The sequence below is a fragment of the Condylostylus longicornis genome, unplaced genomic scaffold (genome assembly GCF_029603195.1).
Source record: "Condylostylus longicornis isolate FDR11 unplaced genomic scaffold, ASM2960319v2 ptg000004l, whole genome shotgun sequence".
In the NCBI taxonomy this organism is placed as follows: domain Eukaryota; kingdom Metazoa; phylum Arthropoda; class Insecta; order Diptera; family Dolichopodidae; genus Condylostylus; species Condylostylus longicornis.
The window spans coordinates 25380570-25403330 of record NW_026577973.1 but is presented as its reverse complement, the minus strand read 5'-3'; the positions used below and the strand labels follow the sequence as shown (position 1 = coordinate 25403330).

Here is a 22761-nt window from a genome sequence, read left to right as displayed (position 1 = left end):
ATAGGTCAGATTTTTAATAAATAAATTAATTAACTTCAAACCAGCCAACAAGAAGTTTTTCAATTAAACTCTCTAACATTTTGGGGGCTTAACCAAAAAATACAAAAAAATGTCACAAAACACAACTACGAACAACAGGCAAACTCCAAGAAAATCCCAGAATTGACAGCTATGTTACAACTCCTGGAAACAAGGTTTCAGGCGTTAGAAACTTTAGGGGCCCGGCAACAAGACCAAAACATGAAAAGCGAAGCAACCAAAGGTATCACAGAATGATAAAGGTAAAAGAATGTCCAATTTGTAAAGAGCAGCATAAAATTTACTCTTGTCAAAAATTCAGAGGCACGACTATTACTCAAAAATGGGCAGCTGTAAGAAGGCACAACTTATGCTCAAACTGTCTCAGCAGCAATCATGTGAGAAACAAGTGCATTTCAAAGAGCACTTTCATGAAATGCAGCAAAAATCATCACAGCCTGTTACTTGATAAAAGCAGAGTAAAAACACATAATACACCTAGTAATTCAGGTGAGCAATCATATAACTGCGTCATACCGAAGAATGCGACAGTCTTATTACCTACATCAAATGTATACGTTAAAAATATACCATTGCGAGCTTAAATAGACCAAGGGTCGCAGTCGTCGTTTATAACAAAGGAAGGCAAATCAATCACAATTCAAATGAACAAAAATTGATGCCATAACAACTGGAATCGTTGCAAAAGAAATAAGCTCTATAAAAAATAGTGTTAGCATAACAATTACATCAAAGCAATGAATTTTCGGTTACCACTACGGCTTACGTTCTGGAGAACCTGACAAAAATCCTGCTACAAGACAAAAGTACATAAAGACAAATGGGAGCACCTTAAGAACATAGAGTTAGCAGACCCTGAATTTGTAAAACCAGCAAAAGTGATCTTATATTAGGGTCAGAAGTCATTGGAGAAATATTGCTTAGTGTAATAATAAAAGGACAATCATACTATCCAATAGCTCAGCAAACAGTCTTTGGATGGATTGTAAAGCGTCCTGGAGCAATGAAAACCCTTAAAAACAGCTTGATATGTCATGTTGCACTTGATGATTGATTACATTAATGCACAAGTCAAACAATTCTGGGCCGCCGAAGAAATTCCGAAAGTTAAATGCTGAAAGAAGATGAAGAATGTGAAGCATTTTGAAGTAACTACTCAACGTAATAACGAAGGGAGAGATATAATGCCCGAATCCCCTTTAAAGAAGAGTAAAGCAGCATTGTTTAATAACGCCAGTATAAAAAGAGCAATCGCACGCCTAATTAATATAGAAAAACAGTTCGCAAGAAACCAAAAACTTGACTATAAAGCAGCATTGTTTAATAACGCCAGTATAAAAAGAGCAATCGCACGCCTAATTAATATAGAAAAACAGTTCGCAAGAAACCAAAAACTTGCCGAAAGTTACAAAGCATTTATGCCAGAATATGAGAACCTAGGCCATATGAAAAGATGTGATATAGACAAAATGAATCATACTTTTTACCACATCATGCAGCTATAAAAGAAGAAAGCGCAACCACGAAACTTTGTATTTGATGGATCCAGTAAGTCGCAAAACAATATAAGTATCAATGATGTCATGAGGACAGGGCCTTATCTTCAACAAAATTTAACTTCCGTTATAACCCGATGGAGAAAACACAAATAATTTTATACGGCAGACATTGAAAAAATGTATCGCCAGACTTTAATCAATGACGAAGACAGGAATATGCAAAAAATTGTCTGGAGATATTCACCAAATGATCCGATTCAAGAGTATACGTTAAACACAGTTACCTACGGAACCGCTGCAGCTCTATATTTAGCAATGAAAACTCTGCTAAAACTAAGCACAGATGAACAAAATACGTTTCCAGTGGGAGCAAAAATCTTACGAACCGTAGAATCTTATGTATGTAGATGATGTTATGTCAGCTAGCGATACAGTTGAACAAGCCGCACAAGGCAAATTGCAACTTGTAAACATTCTAAAAAGCGCTGGCTTTAGACTTCACAAATGGGCAGGTAACAACCCACAACTCGTAAACAATACAATCTCGACAAAATGCGTTGAAATGGGAAATATTCAAACTGGGTCACGTAAAATATTAGGAGTACGATGGTACACAAAAGAAGGCGAATTTAGAATAATAATCGCCCTGCCGAGCAAACCAAAATAAATCACAAAAAGGGTTGTACTCTCCGAAATTTCCAGAATTTTTGATCCACTTGGGTGGGTAGCTTTTCTACATTTAGCTTTTCTACATTTCAACCAAACCACTTGAACTTCATGGGTTTGTCACGTTTCAGGAAGAGCATATACCGGAGTAGTATACTCACGACTGCACCAAAACGGTTATAAATTGACATTAATCACCGGCAAAACAAAGTTGGCATCGTCTTCGCAAAAACTTTCAGTACCGCGACTAGAACTAAAGGGAGCACAATTACTAATTAAACTGCGTAATGGTTGAAGATGATTTAGAAATCAAATATAGTACTTTATGTATGGACTGAATCCCAAGTAGTACTCTCCTACCTCCAGGAAAACCCAAGTAAGTGGAAAACTTTCGTTGCCAATCGCATTAAAATCATTTAGCAATCACCAAGGAAGATTATTTGGAATAACGTTAATACGACTGAAAATCCCGCTGACTTGGCGTCAAGAGGAACCTGTCCGAAACAAATGATTGAAAACAAATTGTGGTGGTCAGGACCAGAATGAATACAAAATGATACAATAAATGTAACAGAGAAGGCACTTCAACCACAGTTGGGGTTAAAAATAAGTTCCCTCACGTTAACAAGAACACCAATCACAACTCTTTCCATTGAAAGATTTTCATTATTACCAAGGCTACAAAGAACTATCGCTTTCTGTCAAACATTTTGTTATAATACAAAAAATCCAAAAAGGAAGAATTTAGGACAACTAACAACAACTGAATTGGAAACTGTACTGTATTCTATAATCAAACTAGAACAAACTGTCCATAACACAGAAATTAGCTTTCTAATAAAAAACAAGTTACTGCCTATTAATAGCAAGGTATTAGAGCTTCGCCCATTTTTGGAAAATGGTATATTAAGAGTGGGAGGCAAACTACGAAGAGCAAATATCGACGACAACTCCAAACATCCTATTATAATACCAGGTTCTAGTCATTTAGCGTCATGAATAATAGACTACGCACACCAAAAAACACTTCATGGAGGGAAGGACTTAACCATGTCATGGATCCTGGCAAAATTTTGGATTACCAACGGACTTCACAAAGTAAAAAAACGAATAGCGGAGTGTGTCGTTTGTCGCAGATACAACGCACGCCCAAGCACACAACTTATGGGGGATCTACCTACAGCTAGAGTAACTGTTTCCTAACCGTTCAACACGGGTGTTGACTTTGCTGGCCCAATACAACTAAATCGAGCACGTTGCGTAACGCCAAGCTAATGAAAGTTTACATTTGTGTGTTTGTTTGCTTTGTAACTAAAGCGTTTCACCTTGAAGCCGTATCAGCCCTATCCAGCGAGGCCTTTATTGTCGTATTAGAGCGATTTATTGCAAGACGAGGAAATGTGGCACATATTTACAGTGACAATGGTACAAACTTTGGAGGAGCATACAATCAGTTAAAAACCAACGCGAAATTGGGGCATTTTATATCAGAACAGTCAATTAAAAGCATTTTATTCCTCTGGGCACTCTCCATTTTGGTGGACTATGGAAAGCGGGAGTCAAATAGAACACTATGTAAATAGCACCATCATTTATGTAATCATACTAGCACTTGTATTATTGTTCATTACCACAAAATGGAGAGCACAACAACAAATTCCACAGCATAAACTCGAGCTAGTAATCGTTTATCTATGACGGCTGAATTCTAAATTTCTTATTATTATTTTCCCATTTATTTAAATTACCAAAATGGCTAAAATTGCTAATTTGTCAAACTTAATATTTAGTTAATGTAAATATTTTCCCATACATACCTTTCTCACAATATTTGAGTAGGAGTCAAATTACATTTATTTTGTTTGTTAATTTTACTTTAAGTAAATTTGAAACCTATATGATGTATGTTAAGTTAATAATTTTATTTATGCCTAAACATTTTCTTTATTTGAAAAATTTATTTCTGTATTTGAAAAATTTTTTTCTGTATGTTTACCCCCATGATTTAATAATTATGTCTTTAAAATGTATTTCTATATGCCAAACCACAGTTTTGAATATTATTCTTAAAAAAAATTAGAAAGCTTTAAGAAAATATACATACATATTTATGTTCCTAAAATTTTTGCGAATTTTCCCAAACTACGAGTATCATAACAGTTTTTTTTTTGAAGTTTTCTTGAAACTTTTATAATAATATTTATCTGTTATATATTAAAAAAGGAGACAAAGGTTGGCATGGGTTCTAGTCGGTTTCACATTTTCCTAATATGTGAAGCTGTAAATGCTAAGAAAGGCCCTCTGGAAACATCAGCACTGCCAACAATCCCGACTCTCACCTCAAAGAAGGTAGGTAACATAGTTATTTGCCGGGTGTCTCCTGGGAAACTTACTTAGTAAGGCTGACGAGAGCGGGTGAAAGCGAGTACTCGGCGCTTAATCCGGGTTTCGTTGGTTAAGAAACGCGCGGGCTGTAAATCCAGAAGCGTTTGACCCGGAATAGGCGGCTCCCTGATCTGCGTCTGATCCCTGAGGGCGGCAGTTCTTGAATCCTGGCAGGAGGTGTAAAATGCAAATGTTAATCATTTGTGCAGTGGGGAAAACGAAAGGATTTAGTACCCCAGGTGGTAATCCAACTACGGTGGAGAATGCACCCTCTTCGGAGGTCGGCTCTACGGACTCTGGGGTGAGCCATTTTTTGCATTTGATTGATCAGTTCAAGAGGAACGCGAAAACCCGCCGTTCACCACCTACATCTGATGTACGGATTTTAGAAAAGAATAAAACTATACAAGGTGGACTACCGAACACTCAAGCTCCACAAACCAAGAAGGAAATGAACATGAGTAAAGCGCAAGCCAAAAAAAGTGATGATCAGAATGCTGACATATATAAAAGGATTAGCCAACTAGAATAGCTCTGCGTGGCTTTGGAAAACGAGGTTCTTCACTAGAAGACTGAGATAAAGAAGCTAAAGAAAGAAACATGGGCAAATTAAAAGGAATAAGTCTAATGATAGTAGTCACAAAGAAAAAGACGTTACATCACAAGCAAAGCAGGTGAGGTAAATCTTAGACGTCTACTCAACAGATGAGATAGCCAGGAAAACAGATTGAATCCTAAAGCAAAAGAGGCCCAGTAAACAAAGAAATCGGAATCATCTCCGGAAGTGGTCTAGGTGACGATCAACGCTGAGAAAGCGGAGTGACGTGAGTGTTTTGTATAAAATGCAAAATATGATGCAGAGCATCCTAGATATGATGGATAAAATCTCTCAGAGGTTAAGCATTTTGAAGAGCGAAGGAAAAAATGGAATACCAAAACACATATGACTTTAAGAAGCAGGATTCAGTTTCGAGGTTATAGAATTTACAACTCTAACCACCCTGGAAATATAGCGAAGGGCGGATCAGCGATAATAATAAAAGAAAATATAATGCATTGTGATGTGCACCAGATGTGCAACCGAGGGAGTGCAAATGACGGCAGTTCAGATCACTTCGACTAAGCAAAAATTTAGAGTCGCTGCATTGTATTGTCACCCCAGAATTAAAAAACGGTAGAAATGTTTCAAAACGTTTTGGACGACCTAGGCGACAGATTTATATTGGGGGGTGACTTTAATGCCAAGCACACTGATTGGGGTTCGAGACATACTTCAACTAGAGGAAGAGAACTGAGGACAGCAATTGGCGGCCCGGGTGCCTTTTTCACTCTACTTCATTGAGGTACATGATAACTATGATCTGAACTCCGATCACTCGGTGGTTATTCTTAAACTTAAGGAAAATATTGTAATGAAAAGAGTGAAACCTGCGCTGACAAATGGAACTACAGATTGGTCAAGATTTAGTTTAGAGAATGAACGACAAATGGATCTAAGGAAAAGAATAAGAACAACCCAGCATATAGATGAGGAAGCCGAAAATTTTACTAAAATTATTCAAAATGCGGCTTGGAGTTGTTCGAAAATTAATGCTATTAGAAGGGTTGGCATTAACTATCCTCCACAATTACTAGCAAAAGTAAGGCAGAGCAGGGGATAAGATATAATCGTGAATCGACGTTGTATTAGAAAATACAAGGAGGATTCGGTGGCCGTTTATGTTAAAAATTTGACGGCATGTGAGAAAACCAATTACTCACTGTGGAGGGCAACAAAGAAAATGAAGCAACCTATCAAACATCTTGCTCCTATTAAAAACAAAGATGGAACGTTGGCAAAAACTGACAAAGACAAAGCAAATGCGAATCCTTTGGCCGATATATTCTGTCCACATGACAGCCAAGTCTTGCATGAGAATGAGGAATCTGCTTTTGTTGGGGATAGGGTGACTATTACAATTGTCAACAAATGAGATATTATAGAGGAAATCAGGACTCTTAAATCTAGAAAGGCTCCGGGCTTTGACCTAATAACGGCCGATATTTTGAAAAAATTACCCAAAGGGGGTGCAACGATGCTGATGCGCTTAATAAATGCGTGTATAAGGTTTAATTGCGTGCCTGATATTTGGAAAGTTGCAGAGATAATTATGCTGCACAAACCTGGCAAACCTATAAACGATCAATTTGGTTTTCGAAAAAATCACTCAACCTTGGATCAGTTCATCAATTAACTGACCTGATAGAAATTTCACTGGAAGAGAAACATATGTTCTATCATATTTTTGGACCCAGGCCTTTGATAAGGTGTGGCATTGTGGATTAATAAAAAAAATTAAACAACTACTGCCAAGGTTAACGTGTTCGACTAACACGGTATTTCGAGTTAAACAGGAAGAGGAGTACTCTTCGCGTAGGGATATCAGAGGGGGGGGGTAAAAATGGACTAGAAAGGGGGAAAAAAACTTAACGAGGTGAAATCAGTACACGTGAATTTCACTGATAGAAAAATTGACAATTCATTTTTGGTTCAGATAAATGGCTTCTTAATTTCTTTCGCAAACGCGGGGAAGTACTTGCGTTCTTCATTATCAATATACAACAATATGCGCTTACAGTATTCAATTATGGGCCTGCGCTGTACAGATAAATAATTAAATAAGTTGTTCCGGTTCATATTTTCAAAAAAATATTTTGAACAATACGTCGATATTGATTTTTAAGGGCAAAACCTTTTAAATTCATTTAAAAAAAAAATAAAATTATCAACAAAAAAAAGTTCACCTGGCAAATCGCACTTTTCAGGGTTTGAACCTGGGACTTTTTGCATAGAAACCGTATGCTACACGCATTACCCTATATAGTATTAGTGTTAATTCATTATATATTCACGCGTTTTTAGTGGCGAATTATTTTATGTAAACTATTTTATATTCGCTTAAAGTGCTTGTTGTCAAAGGTATTTTACGATTTTATGAGACATAACTCAAAGCGATGTTCTAAAATAAATTACTCAAAAGATATTAGATCTCAAAGGAACTAATTATTTGTTTAATTATGTACTTTTTCGTAATTATTTTTAATGGTCTTATTTTAAAATTTATCTTATAAAATATTAAGAAAAAACATATCCATATGTATATTAGGAGCGTGGTTTTGAAGAAAAAAAGGAAACTGGAAGTATCTCAGGCACAGAATGGAACACAATTACAAAACTACAGACATAATACTTGCAAGAATTACAATGCAAGCACACAAGACTAGTATAGTATACACATATCTAAATATTAATAATAACTATAAGAATGATCAAATTACTTACCGTTATTGTTGGCACTGAAAATAAATACTGTTCTGTATCTTTTTTGTCAGTTATAAATGGGTTTTCTTTAGCTTCATCAGCACATTCTTCGGACGCAAATAGTATAATCCATTGCATCGTATATAATAATTTAGTTTCAGCGGCCCCAATAGGTTGCATATCCCTCACCCTAAGGTTTGAAGCAAAAAAAAAATTATTTAAAAAACATATTTTTCATAAAATTTTATTTTAACCTATTATGTAATAGTGCAGCAGCGCAGTGCATAACATGTGGTAATGCGGCTTGCAGTAAACGCCATCTTGAAATTGCTTTTAAACCGTTAGTCAAAGATGGTGATAATCCAAATTGAATATTTTGCACTAAAACTTTTTCAAACGACTTAAATTAAAACAAATGAAAATTTAATAAATTGAAATGAAATACCTTGAATTAATTTATTATGACTTTACCTTACAAGCTTCTTTTAACTCCTGTTTTTAGTTTGAATTATTTTGCACAAGTATAAGTAATGGAACGAAATAAATTAAAGAAACTTATGAATAATTTTTTTTTGATTAAAAATTAATAAATGAATTACAATCATATGAACGGGGCGATTCAGTAATTAGTGCTTTAACAATTATAATCGCTTAAGACATCAAAAAATTTAAAAATAAAATTTTTGTTCTGAACTAAGTGTCAAATCATACGGTTTCTGAAATACAGGCATTTAAAAGGATTTTCAGAAAATTTCTACTTGTCTGAGACTGTTGAAATTTCGAATGCCATGAAGTTTTGAAACCCAGTTCTCCTGAAAAGTTTAATAGTTTTTGATGCCGTAAACAATGGTGAATATTAAAGCACTGCATACTGAGTCACCCCGTATACTATACCAATATAACGGTATAACATTATATATATTGTATTTATAGAATAATGTAAAATATTCCCAAGTTTATAAAAGTAAAAGTAGAGCTTTTATATATATTTATTATTTTCATTTAAACTTAAAAAGGAATTTAAAAAAAAAATGAACCAACAAATAATATTACAATAATAACACGCCAAAAATATATGTATTTAAATTTTTCACACTGAAACAATGCCTTACTTATTAGTTTACATGTATACTCATATGACAATAATGTCACGTTGCATGATTGTTTCGTAAACGTAATTGTAGTGTTACGATAAAGCTTATGTAATTTTAATTACCTTGAAATTCGTATTGCATATAGACTATCACGCCAAAATATTATTATCAAAACTTCAAAAATGTAATTTTTTTAAGGTTTTTTAATAAAGGAAATGAATAAGAAATATTTCGCATAATACTATTGGAATCTCAAAAGAATTGTCTTAAAAAATTTCTCAATATCAGGTTAACATTATATTTTTAAATAAAATATTCTCAATATTATATATGTATTATGTGTGTGTAAAATATACATATATGTATATTATTATCCTTATTTATGTTCCAAATAAAAATATTTAACACATATATTTTTTTAATTTTAACAAGCAATCTCTAAATAATAATTTTAAGTTTAAAATTTATACTTCAACTTAAACACAACTGTTTAAGTTGTTGACGCTGTCGTTAATTTCATTGCATTATTAATAGAACTGCTTCTTTTCTCCGAAAAAAGGCTGTTAACCTTGGAAGCTCCCAAATAGTGGTGATCTTGAATTAAATGGATACCTTTACACATTGACCTCTGGAATCATACTTTTGCCAAATACTCTTAAGATAAGGAAAGTAGACATGGCGATAAAAAATTAAGAAAATGTGTTAAATGTAAACGTTCGAATCCATGAACAATATTTTATATCCTAATAGGATTAGAATAGGATTATTAAAGGAAGGAGTATCTTTGTTTTTATCTAACTTGATATGCCTACAATATTCGTATAATAAAAAAATCTTAGTGAAGGTAAAAACTTCAGGTAAGTCTCTTTCTCCTGCCGAGCATTGTCAAATTTAAATTGACATTTTAGTGCCAAATTTTCTTTTAGTTCTTTTTATTTTCGTTTAGTTCTTATAAAGACAATATTGAAATAAAATTAAAAAACCATAATTTATATTTATACTATTTACTGACAATTATTAATTATTACAAATTTAAAATTTTTTTAAATGTTATTTTAAAAATTTTAATAATTTTTTTTTATTTTAACACTCTTTTCCTTTTAATAGCCCGGCGGATTGGGTTACGAAATATCCGCAATAAGGTATGTAAAACTCCGAAATAAAACAAAACACATGCAATAAACAAAACACAAGGATTGTATACCCCAGGTGGTAATCCAGTAATGCTGGAAAATCCACACTCTTTGGAGGTTGGTCGCATGCATTCTGGAAGAGACCACTTATTGCATAGTACATCGGCGTTGATGGACCCTTTTGGAAGGAGATCGAGGGTCATGAGATCACCTCCATTGGTGATTGCCGGCAAAAATGACAGAGCTAAGGATGGTAACTCTGAGAAAAATAAGTCAGCAGAAGACAAAATAATGGAAACCTAAAAGGGTAATATAATAAAGCATCTTATACAGGAGAGTAAATTAGATACTCAGGTCTCAAGAATAACCGAGTTAGAGAGTCTTTGTAAGGTGCTATAAATCCACATCTAGTCTAGATTATGTAATTAAAATCGAAAGGAAAAAAGAAAATTAAAAATATATTTCTTTAAAAATTCCGATCTTTATGTTGTCTTTTGCCCATTCGGAAGAGATAACCAAAATCCATAAAATAGATCACTTACAGCACATTAGAGTGAAAACTGAAGCTCTTAGAAGCAGTAAGTCCATTCTGCAATGCAAAAGATGCCAGAGATTTGAGCACATATAAAACTTTTGCCAAAGAGAGGCTAAATATGTAAAATGTGCTGGTAATCCTATGACAGTAGAGTGCAACAAGAAGCATAATTTTCAGCTCAAATGTGCGAACTGCAATGAGACGCACCTTGCTAGCTATCGAGGTTGTTTGGGTGCAAAATAATTGCAAAAAAGAAGATAGGTAAAATCAAGTTAAATTTAATGAGCAAAAAGCTCCAAAAATAGCTAAAATAATAACACCATAAATGTAATAACAACATAATAAAGTGTTAAAGGGAGGTATCATATTCAAAGGCGCTTCAATGCCAAACAGGATATAGGAATAATAATAAGGAACCTGAGAACAAAATCTCACAATTGACGCAGACCTTATCCAAATGATGCATAGTATGTTGATTAGAATTGATAAGATCTCTAAAAGATTATTAAAAATAGAAAATAGATACATTGAGGTGTATACGAGAACTACAAAGAAATTAAGGGAAGATGTACGCAAATGAAATACATACAGTAACCTGGAATGCTAATGGTGTTGTTAATGAGAAACATGAATTAAAGATTTTTCTCAAAATGAGAAATACAAATATTTGTTTGCTTTTGAAGGCTCATTTGATATATAATACGGGTCATAAAATAAAGGGTTATGATTGCTATAAATCGGCACATCCTAGCAGTCAGCCGAGAGGAGGTAGTGCAATACTAATAAAATTATAAAACATAACGAGAAATTGTTTGATAGAAATAATTTTTCATTATATTCTATACTTTTATGTTCTCTGATGTTATTAACTTTTTTATAACTAAAAAAAATCAGAAAACTTTCATAGCCTTGAAGATAATTATGATTTTAATTCAGATCCTTTTGCTGTCATATTAAAACTAAATCAAAAAATAAGTAGAGCATTATATAAACCCGCTTTGACAAACAGCACTGCAGATTTGGCTTTAATAGCTTTAAATACGAAATAATAAACAATTTTGAAGTAACTAATAATATACAATCCAGAGAACAATTAGATCTTGAGCTAGAGGAATTTACATAAACAATACAAAAATGTCAAAGTACAAACCGACAGCAAATGGTTATCCTAAAGCAATAACGGATCTAATAGGTCAAAAGAGAAGTACCAGACGTAAAAGGCAACCTTCGCGTCAACCTGATGGTAAAACTGTTTTAAATAGACTTTCTCAGGTGCTTAAAAGAAAAATCCAAGAATTTAAATCGGTAACATATGAAAATTATATAAAGATCTTGTCAGTTAGTTAGAAGGAAACGAATTATTCCTAATGGAACGAATAAATGCAAACGGAATAACATCGGATGTGAGTTTAGTAAAATCTATCGTAAATGAAGCAAACAGCGTAGCTCTGCTTCCTCAAGTAGAAATTGCGGAGCAGATAAGATCCCTGAACTTGAGAAAATTGTCACGTTTTGATCTTATTACTGCGGAAATACTGAGAGAGCTACCAGACGAGGTATTGAAACATCTGATGAAAATCATGAATGCAGCTATAGATTTTGAGTATGTAGCTTGTGCTTGAAAAGTGGCAGAAGTAATTATGGCGTCCAAACCCGGCAAATCCGTGAGGGAAATAAAGTCTTACAGGCCCATATAGAAAATAGGCACCTTATATCAAACCATCAGTTTTGATTTAGAAGAAACAATTTTACAATAGATCAGGTAAATAGAATAACGATTATTCTAAAAAAAATTTTAGAAAACAAAGTAATCTGCTCTTCTATATTTCCAAACGTAGCACAAGCATTCGATAAGATATGGCACAGAGGCCTTGTATTTAAGTTAAGACAAATGATGCTATCACCATTTGTAGCAATTTTGGAATCTTACAGATAGATTAGATGATAGATTATTAAGAATTAAACAAGACCTTGAACACTCCACGGTAAGAGAAATAAGATCAGGTGTGCCTCGAAGCGGTAAACTGCGCCTAACGTTGTAATTGCTTTACTCGAGTGATCTACCACAAATAGAAAACCCTACGGTGGCCCCCTTTGCTGACGCTACTACAATATTGGAAGCAGTATCGAACATTGACGATTCGACAAAAAACTACAGGAGGCAGTGGATGAAAGATTGGAAAAGAAAGTTGAATAAAGCAAAATCGGTTCACATAAACTCACCAACCGAAAAATAGTAAATCCACCACATATTAACTTAAATGAAACGAACGTAGCAATCCATAACTCAGCAAAATAGGAATGACTTTAGATGTTAAGCTACTCCTTCGTCGGGAATCTACCTTGTCGTGGTGAAGGGGCTGAATTAGGACCACTTGCGGTCTGAAAGCGAAGAGGTTCCCAAGGACTTAGAGTATGGGAAATAGCCAATCTCTAATAAGTCCCAGACCATAGAGTAACGGCACCAGCCAATCCTTAATAAGTTTCAAACCCAAGCCATGGTGAGACACGTGCGCCGTGGGCTGATTGTCCAAGAGAACAATACATGGTCGCTAGCACGGAACTCCCGATACCGGGGGCCCTCCGGTTTAAATAAATGACTTGCCATGGTATTAGGTTTTGCCGTGGTCGACCGTCTTTCCTCATTTCAATTCCTACAGCGTACGGATAAAAGAAAACAAAACCTTCAGGGAGGTGCTCTTTTTTTAACACACTAGAACCAAACAACGAGTAGACCAACCTTCGGGTTCTCAAACTCCAGAGTCTTCAGGTTCTAAAACATTATCTAATAAGGAGTAACCTGCGGATTCTCCTATTCCAAAAATTTCAGGCCCAAACACACTTCGTGCTATCGAAAAACAGGACGAGCTTTTGTCCGTTTCCGAAAACAGATACAAAATCTGTCTCAACAACAGCTGATCTTCGTGATCGACTTTGTGATCTCCGGGTCCAGAGGTCCCTAAATGGCACAGCGAAGAGACGTCTTAGACACCTTCCTTGTACGAGGCTGCCTCGCGACAAGGTCCTCGAACTGGCCAAATTAAAAATTACCGGCAGAGCTCATGAGGCTTTAAAACACAAATCTAAAGGGAGCAGGTCAGATGACAGTTCTCCAAAAAGCAACCCCCCAAAAAAGGGATAGGAAAAGTGGAAACACTGTTCGTATTGAGTCGGAGCTTTCGGAAACTGGCTCCAATCCATCATTTACGGATATTGTTAAAACCAGTGGTCGAAGTGGGATACTCAAAAAAAAAAAAGTATTATTTTAGTTATTTTTTAAAAAAATAACTCAACAAAATTTACCAAACTTTGGAAGTAAACTAACGAGAATATTTATATTCAAAATTGAATCAACTAAAAATTGAATCAAAAACTGTGCAAATTGTTACCAAAGAAGAATGTTGAAATTTTCGTTACTACTATGTAGTAACGAAAATTTCATTAATAGAAAAAAATTATACGTTACTATTTGAATTTGGTTTTATTTAAAATAACATATTTATATAATTTTTTGTTAAAAAAATTTTTAAAATTTATTAGAAAATTTTCTTAAATTTTAAAAAACATGTTCCGGAACGCATTTTTCTCTCCTATTAAGTGGTGGGATGGATTTCCAATTATTTAAAAGTACTGGGATGGCATCCCACTCCATCCCGCCTCACTTCGAGCACTGGTTAAAACCATAAATCTAGCCATAACCGAGGAACAATATCCTCAAAAGAAATTGACCGAGGTTCAGCTTCAACTGATTCAGGATTCAATTATGAATTTAGTAGTGGATCTCCCGCTGGATGACATTAGCCCCTCTTTTCTGGGTTGTCGGAAAAGAGAAGGATGGCTCAGTATTAGTTGTGCTGACTCTGAGACATCCACTTGGCTTGGTAGCGTTGTCCCCGTTATCAACATCGGCGAAGATACCAAGCTAAAATTCATAAGGGAAGGGGACCTCCCGCCTCCTCTGTTATTCTTTGCTTACCTCCCTCATTGCTTACCGTCCTTTATGCCCGATGACGATAAGATTATCTGGCTCAAAATCCAAAACCAAGAATTCGAAAATCTGATGTAAGAATCCTTTTTCGAAAAGACAGAGAGAAAAATTTTCTCCAGGTCATCATCACCATTAACCAAAAGCTTCGGAGCTTCTGGAGCTCCAAAAATCTAGGAGGAACTTTCTTTTCGGCAACATTATCTTCAGGCGGAAGTCATGTAGCGGAGTCCTGAACGGACTCTAAGGAAACCACACCACTTTCCCCTACGGATGATGGGAATACGACCTTAAAGCCGATAACCTCTACGAAAGTCGGATCCACGGTCCGAACGATCAGGAAGAACAGAGACAAGCTCGTCTCCACTGTAGCCAAACTTCATTGTCTGGACCTAAAAGCCCAGACAACTTCTCCAGGAAAACTTTGAAGGTTTCTCTTGATAGAGTCGTGACTAATGCGGCATCTACCTTTACGGTAAGCGGTGACGGCGTCTCGGCTACTTTGGCCGATAAAGCCTCGTCTGCGAACAAGGCTCCTAGGTGCCTCAAATAAAAGACAAAATGGCGAGCAATCGCATGAATACATCGACTATCCGATGTGTTCAGATTAATCTTCATAGATCAAAGGTAGCCTCTGCCAATCTCGCAATCTTTTAGCAGTTGCTGGGGCATCGCCTTCATCTAAGAACCATGAACTCATAACGATAAAGTTGGAGGACTTCCAAATAGAAACATTATAGATGTATAACAAACATTATAGAGAGACCCAGGGCCGTAATCACGATCCGAAACGGTCAGAATGTGTTTTGCATAAATGAGCATATTTCACGAAACCTCATGATAGTCTCACTTACATTAAATCTTCCCGGTGGTGCGAATATAAACATAAACTTGGTTTCGGCCTATTTGGCCGGGGACATGGAGTATCCCCCGCATAGGGCTGATACGTTCGTAAATCACTGTAGGGTGATTCGAACGAAGTTCATAATCGGATGCAACGCCAACGCCCATCGTGTGGCTTGGGGAAGCTCCAACACAAACGCCCAGGAAGAACAACTTCTCGACTTCATTTAGCAATACGGGATGAACCTGCCAAATGTGGGTTGCGAACCCACTTTCATAAATGCCACTCGACGAGTGGTACTTGATTTCACTTTGCCAAATGAGGGGATAAGTGACATTGTCTCCGGCTGGCATGTTTCAAGGGAGCCTTTGACATTGCTTCGGTAAGGTTGGATATTGCGACTCAGCGCAGCACGGAATCCTATATAAGGTTTCTCTTTAACGAGAGACTTGGCAGTGCCTTTGCCGGTGCCCAGAACTAACTCCTAACGGTGGCGGACCTGGAAGAAGCGACAACAGAAATGAATCAGGCTATACAAAATGTATATGCCTACAGCTCACCGTTGATAAGGGTCAACAACAAAAGAGATGTTCCTTGGTGGTATTCTGAGCTCGAGTAGCTGAGGCCAAAAACACATGGGACTGGAACCCTTAAGAAGCTAAGGTTGGCCTTAAAAAGCTATTACAAAACATTACGAAGAAACAAGAGATTGACCTGGTGGAAGGTTTGTGGAGGCATCAAAAACTTCCGGCAGCATGTAGGCTGCAGAGGGTTATGTCGATGGATCACAGAAGGCCCATTGGTGGCTTCCCGGCTACCTGTACGGAAACCCTGGTGCTCATGACGAAATCAAACTTTCCTGCCTCTAGACGATCGTAAATGGGCAGGTGCGCAGGAACCATTATATCACGTAGTTCCTACGCGCGCTTACAAGGTCGCAAAGATCATTTTCACCGAAGGAAGGGTAGACTGGGCAATTGATTCGTTTGGCCTCTACAAGAGTCCCGTTATAGCGATGGGGCATGTCCAGCATTTCTGCAAAAGGCGCTAGGTGTTCTTCTGCCACACATTACAACCATGTTCAGGGTAAGTCTGGCCCTAGAGTATGTTTCGACTATTTGAAGGCACGTAAAAGTTCTTTTAACCTCAAAAGCGGGAAAATGAGAAGCAGCCGAGGTTGAATCATACAGGCCTATTAGCTTGACATCTTTTCACCTAAAGGTTATGGAAAAGGTGTTAGCTTTAGAAATCAGGGAGAAATATCTCGTTACACGTGCAATACAACTTGGCCAACATGCCTATCAGGCCGGAAAATCCACGGGCACTGAGCTTGTCAATAAGGTTGAAAGTACGCTGCTCTATAAGGAGATACTGCTTCTCCATTATTGGATGAACCCCTGGCATGCTCAGGAGTAGAAGAATCGAGGCGCTAATTGGTACTGAATCCTTGACTGCCCACAGGGTGGTGTTCTTCCCCTACTTCTGTGGCTTCTGGTTATTGACCAGCTACTTCTGAGATTGGAGCGATCAGGATTTGAATGCGTTAGCTATGCTGATGACCTGGTGGTAATGGTCCAGGAAAAGTTGGACACTACAGTGTCGGAGCGCACTCAACTGACTTTGGCTTTAGTTGAGGACTGGTGTAGGGGGGCGGATTTAAATGTGAATCCGCAACAGGTAAAGTGTGTGCTTTTCACCAACAGGAGGAGTGTGACCATCCACGCTCCGAAACTGGGCGGTGTTCCTGTTCTGATGACTGGGGACGTAAAATTTTTGGAGGTGTTGTTAGACAATCGTCCAACGTGGAATCCACACCTCAAGTAGATTGTAGATTCTTCAAGTGTTCAAGTACGCAGGCGGGTCCAAAACGGAGTCGGGTGTGGGTTCGGGTATGTGCGGTGTCCGCCCGGACACGCGTATACATGTGAGCCGGCACCCGTATTGCACAGTGTTTCAGGTCGAAATAAAATTAATAGAGATCTGTCTGAGAGTCAGTTTAGAAAGGGTTTATAGGAACCGTACCATTTATGTGTTTTCAGACAGCAGTGCGGCATTGCTGGCGCTTCGGTTGGCCCAGATTACATCCAGGCTTGTCTGGAGCTGCCTTACTGCACTTGTGGAATTGGCATCGGTAAACAAAGTGACACTTATTTTTGTACTTGGTCACAGTGGACGAGCGTGCAACGAGGCTGCCGATGGATTGGCGCGGAGGGGATCTGGGACGACTTTGTGCAGCCGCTGCCTTTCTGTGATCTGCCTTCCTCTGCCGTGCGGGCTAGGCTCGCCTGCCTGCTTGCGGCGGAATGCGGTCTGCACTGGCGGGACACGAAGAGATGCCGTCAGGCGAAGATGTTTCTTTCAACATGCTCGGGGACAGCCAGTACCATGTATATACTTTGCCACTGCCCGGTACTGGCTGTCCGGCGGCGCAATTGTTTTGGACAGGGTTTCTTAAGTGTTCGGGAACTGCTGTCTAACTCCTTTAGGGATATCTCCGGTTTCATACTTGGAACGGGGATATTGTACAATCTCCGGTTTCATACTTGGAACGGGGAGACTACAATAAGTCGCGAACGGCTGCGGTGGCCCGGGAAATACTCCTGCCCCACTCGGTTCCCTTGAAAAAAATCTACACGTCAAGTACGTGAAAACCAAGGCCACCAAGGCCTTCTTTGCCTGAAAGTCCTTATTCGGGAGGACCTCGGGCCTGAGTCCCCAACTGGTGGTGTGGCTGTACAGGACTGTGGTACGCCCAATGGAAAGGTACGCTGCTTTTGTATGGTTGCCCAAGACAAGGCAAGCGGTGGCCCAAATTGTCCTTAGCAGAATACAAATGTGGGCTTGTCTGGGCGCCACTTGTGCTCTGAGGAGTTCGCCGACGGCAGCGCTTGAGAGGATGCTGGGACTTGCTCCCTTGCATATGCATGTTGGTGGCCTTGCGGCGGCCAGGGCTCCAAAACTGAGGCTATCAGAATATATAGCACGTAGCTTGACAGACCACAACTCCGTCCTGGAGGAAGTTGGATTGGGAGCTCCTGTAGGCGCCGGACTTCTTAATCAAGACGATGAAGCTTTCTCCGTTTTTCAGGCGGAGATCTTCGTTGCCTCGTGGCTGCCTGGATGGAAAGGCGCTTTTGGGAGCTATGGCGCTCCCGTGCGTGGCTATTGCGGTCCAAATTCTTCTTTGGTCGACGGATCAGGGGCATTCCTGACACTGTAAGGCGGAGCCGCTCTTATTGAGGGTTCTATCGAAGTTTGTTATTGGGCATGGTCCCTTTAACTCATATTTACAAAAAATTGGCAGATCAAATACGCAGTGATGTAGATTCTGCGATCGGGGCATGGAGGACTCCACTCATGTCTTATTTGAGTGTGATGGCAAATATATGTTTGAGAATTATTTTGTATCTGAAATTTTTTTTTTTTTTTTTTTTTTCCTTATTCACTCCTAGAAGGAGCATAGGGCAAGTGCATGATTTCTCATGCACTAGTTTCATAGCGTCATAGAGTTTAACTAGGTAGGTGACTAATCTGCCGTAGTTTTATTTATATTAATTATTTGAGGTTATTAATATTTACTGTTTATTTTTCTTAGTTTTTTTTTTAATATGGAATATTACGAATATTTGAAAATTACTTGTATAATATTTATTAGTATTGTATATTAAGTTATAATAATATTTAATATAATTTTTATAGTGACCTGACCGGGGTTTGAACCCGAGATCCTTCGGTTAAAGGACCGGTGCCATAACCACTGCACCAATGGTCAGATATCTGAAATTTTAAAAATTAGTTAAATGTCATCAAAACAACGTCTCACATTGAAAAATGTTTTGCCAACATCATGGTTCTTGACAACAAATACATTGCAAGTAACAATTAACACAAAACAAAATCTGAAAAGATACGTCAATTTTTAAATTATAAAATAAATTTAAAATTATACTGCCTTGAAAAGATTATTTAATTTCAAATTTTAAAATAAATCAATTCGAAGAGAAAAACAAATAACGAGTTTTGTTTAAATTTGATTTTTTTTACAGATATTTCAAATAAATAAGGAGCTATTCAAAAATACTCGTATTATATAAATAAAAAAATTTTAACCTGTTTTTCAAGATGCTCCTTCCATTAATATTTTTAATTTGTCGATTGGTATTATATTTTATACTATAAATCAAGAGCGGTTGGTATTACATTTTATACTATAAATCAAGAGAAAAACTCAATCTAAAGCGCTCATCTTTAAATTTGTCTTTAAAAACACTTTTTGTCAAGTTTATGTAAAATACTTATTTGTTTTTATGTAAAAAATCTTAAATTTCATATAAAAATGTTCAGCAGTTGGATTTAAATTTTCAATGCATTTTAAATAAGTTTAAGTAAAGTATATTCAAATGTTTAGATGCACGGTTTGCTCTCTTCTTGCTTTTATTTGGTGCTTACTAAACTTTTTGGATCAGTTGCAGTTTGTGCTTTACTTGCAATGTGGATGTCACAGTCCTTTATAAATATACATACAAATAGCGTACATAAATATAGTTAACTTTCCTTTTATTTATTCTTTTGTTGTAATGACATGTTATTTAATAAATAGAAAATTTTTTAATAAACTGGTAATACATTTACATTCGAGTACACATACATACATGTGTACATATATCAAACCTAATAGACAATCATTTTTGTGTGAACTTTTCCGATAGGCTTTCCAATACTTTCCTTATTTCGAAAGCGATTCAAACTACGAATAAATTTCTATCGATTTTTCGCAAAAAAGATGTAACGAGTCTATATGAACTAAATATAGGTCTGTCTGGTATAAGAAAGTTTTTAAAAACTTTTAAAAACTTTATAAGGTGTTTGCATGCGAAAACATCTGGGATAATACTTTTTGAACAGAAATGAGAGAAAATGATGATATTCTCATTTTTTCAATGTTTGAAGTTTTGTAACTATTTTATAGACTTGGAATTCATAGAAAAAAACGTGAACATTTAATTTTTCTATTTTCAGCTTTTAAAATTCTACTTTTCAGTTTTTTTTTTTTTTTTGGATGGGAAATTTTTACTTTTTAGTTTTTTAGAAAAATATACTGAAAATTTCAAATTATATGAAAATATTCAAGTAGGCACAACAAAACCCAAATATTAAAATTATAATTGATGACTTGAATCAATATTCCTTTTAAAAAAATGAAAAACAGAAATTTCCCTTAACAAAATTTAATAAGAAGCGTTTTTATATGTGCGTATATTTATGAAAAATACAAACACAAATATACATAATTATTTTTGTTAGAAATCCACATTACCACCTACTTATAATAAATATATTATACTCGTAATTCAAAAATTTAACAAAAATTTAAAAATTTTTGAAATCTTCAAGGTATATTATTCAGTTCATCAAAATCAAATTATATGATTTTCAACCATTTTTTTCAAAAGGACACTGTGTTTTTTTTATTATTAAAAGTAATGACTGCGATAATATCTACACATTTTGTAATAGTGTGTGTAGATAGTCACATATAGATTTTTGTTTTTAATGAACAAAACAAATAAATAATCGAAAAAATTTCATATTAAAAGTAGCTAACAAAATTGAAAATGTTGGTTCAAACTTTGAATGGTTTGTTAAGTAGCAACTTTCCAAGTAAGAATACTGCTTTTAAAAAAAAATGAAGGCGTTAACATAGTGCTCCAATTCAATGGTTGATTGCGTAATTTATTGCAGTTTCGGAAATATGTGCTGCTAAAAATGCGACTTCTATAAATTTGGAGAGGCGAAAAATTGCGAGGGGATGGAGCTGAAAAACATTTTTTATTAGTATCTAAAAGCTAGAAAAGTTTCAGACTTCTATAACTTATTTTTTAGAAGGAAACCAATATAAAAAACTTGAAAAGGCACGGACTTTAGGTAACTGTTAATTTTAGCAGATATTTCTTTTTAATATTCGGTTATACCGTAAAAACGCCAGTCGCAACTTTTTCGCATTTGAATGTTTATGGTTTCTTTAAAATGGCTCTTTGAAGGGTTATAACTTTTAAAGGAAGAGGGAAGTAACTAAAATTTTTTTCAACGGAAATTTCAGTTTTCTTTCATCATGGGTTATGCAAAGGCAACATGGACAGAGAGAAACTATAAGCGCTTATTTTCAAAATTTTTGAACAGTCCAAAAAAATTAAATAGATATAAATGAAAAACAAAATTATTAATTTCATTAGCATCAAGTAGATCAGTATTCATTTTCAAAATTTAAATGTTTTTGTAAAATTCTCAAAATATTAAAATTTCAATTTTTTTTTCTTTTTTTTTCGTTTTGTATTTGTATGTTTTTGTTTATGTTTATTTTGTTCCCAAAAGAAATTTGGGAAAAGAAGAAATTTTTACCTCTCTCCCCATACCTAAAAGTTATATGCACCCCAAAACCCTAAAAATGGCCTTTTTAACTATTTGTTGCAATGAAACCATAGACATTTTTCAAATTTTGTAATCAAAATGGCCGTTGAAATTTACCGTTATCTAAAATCTGTTGTTTCCAAAGTTTTGATGTCCTTTTTCTTCTAGACCCCAGGTTGTAGGAGCCTGAAATTTTAGCAGCTTTTAGATAATAATAAATAGTTTATTTCATTACAAGAAAATTTCTTTCCGTCTCCACCCCCTCTCAACTTATCGCCTCTTGAAATTTGTAAAATTTGAATTTTTGACACCTTATATTTCCGAAAGCGTAAGCTTTTTCAAATTTCTGTAAACGCAAAAAGCTAACGGTAAATTCCATGACATTAAAAAATATAATATAATTATTTTTCTTATCTCACGCAATTAACCGTTAAAATCGAGCATTATGTTAACCCTTCTTTAAATTAATTTTTGTTTTATTTCAAAGACTGCATAAATCGTTCATCCGAAATATATGCAATCTCAGAAATAGTTTCGTATATGAATGAAAATATTTTTAATAGTGTGGTAGATATACATAGATTGCATTTTCACTTATTGAATGAAAAAGCATTACAATACAAACCTTTGGTTTGACCCAACTTTATTAATTGTTTGTTTTTAAAAAATTTGATTTTGGTGTAGGAAGATCTAACCAAAAAATGTTTCGATTCAAAATCTCTTCCTTATTTCTGGTATAACAAAAAATTATTTGTTTATGTTTGATAAATACTTTGAAATTTTACGTTTATCACATATTTATAAACTTTTTAAAAGTTTTTTCAACTTTAATTTTTTTTTATTGAGAATTTTAAATATTTAAATGTAAATCG

General features: G+C 35.7%; 1 protein-coding gene across 3 annotated transcripts in view; it reads right to left on the bottom strand.

Annotated features, from left to right (window-relative positions):
- Positions 1-22761, bottom strand: part of LOC129612970 (protein unc-80 homolog) — a 103223-nt gene that overhangs the window by 66268 nt on the left and 14194 nt on the right. For all 3 annotated transcript variants that reach the window (XM_055526835.1, XM_055526843.1, XM_055526852.1), the window contains exons 5-7: positions 8362-8382; positions 8145-8290; positions 7912-8080 (exon numbers count right to left, since the gene is read on the bottom strand). In XM_055526835.1, coding sequence (XP_055382810.1) covers positions 7912-8080; positions 8145-8290; positions 8362-8382 — 336 coding nt within the window. The remainder of the gene's footprint in view (positions 1-7911; positions 8081-8144; positions 8291-8361; positions 8383-22761) is intronic.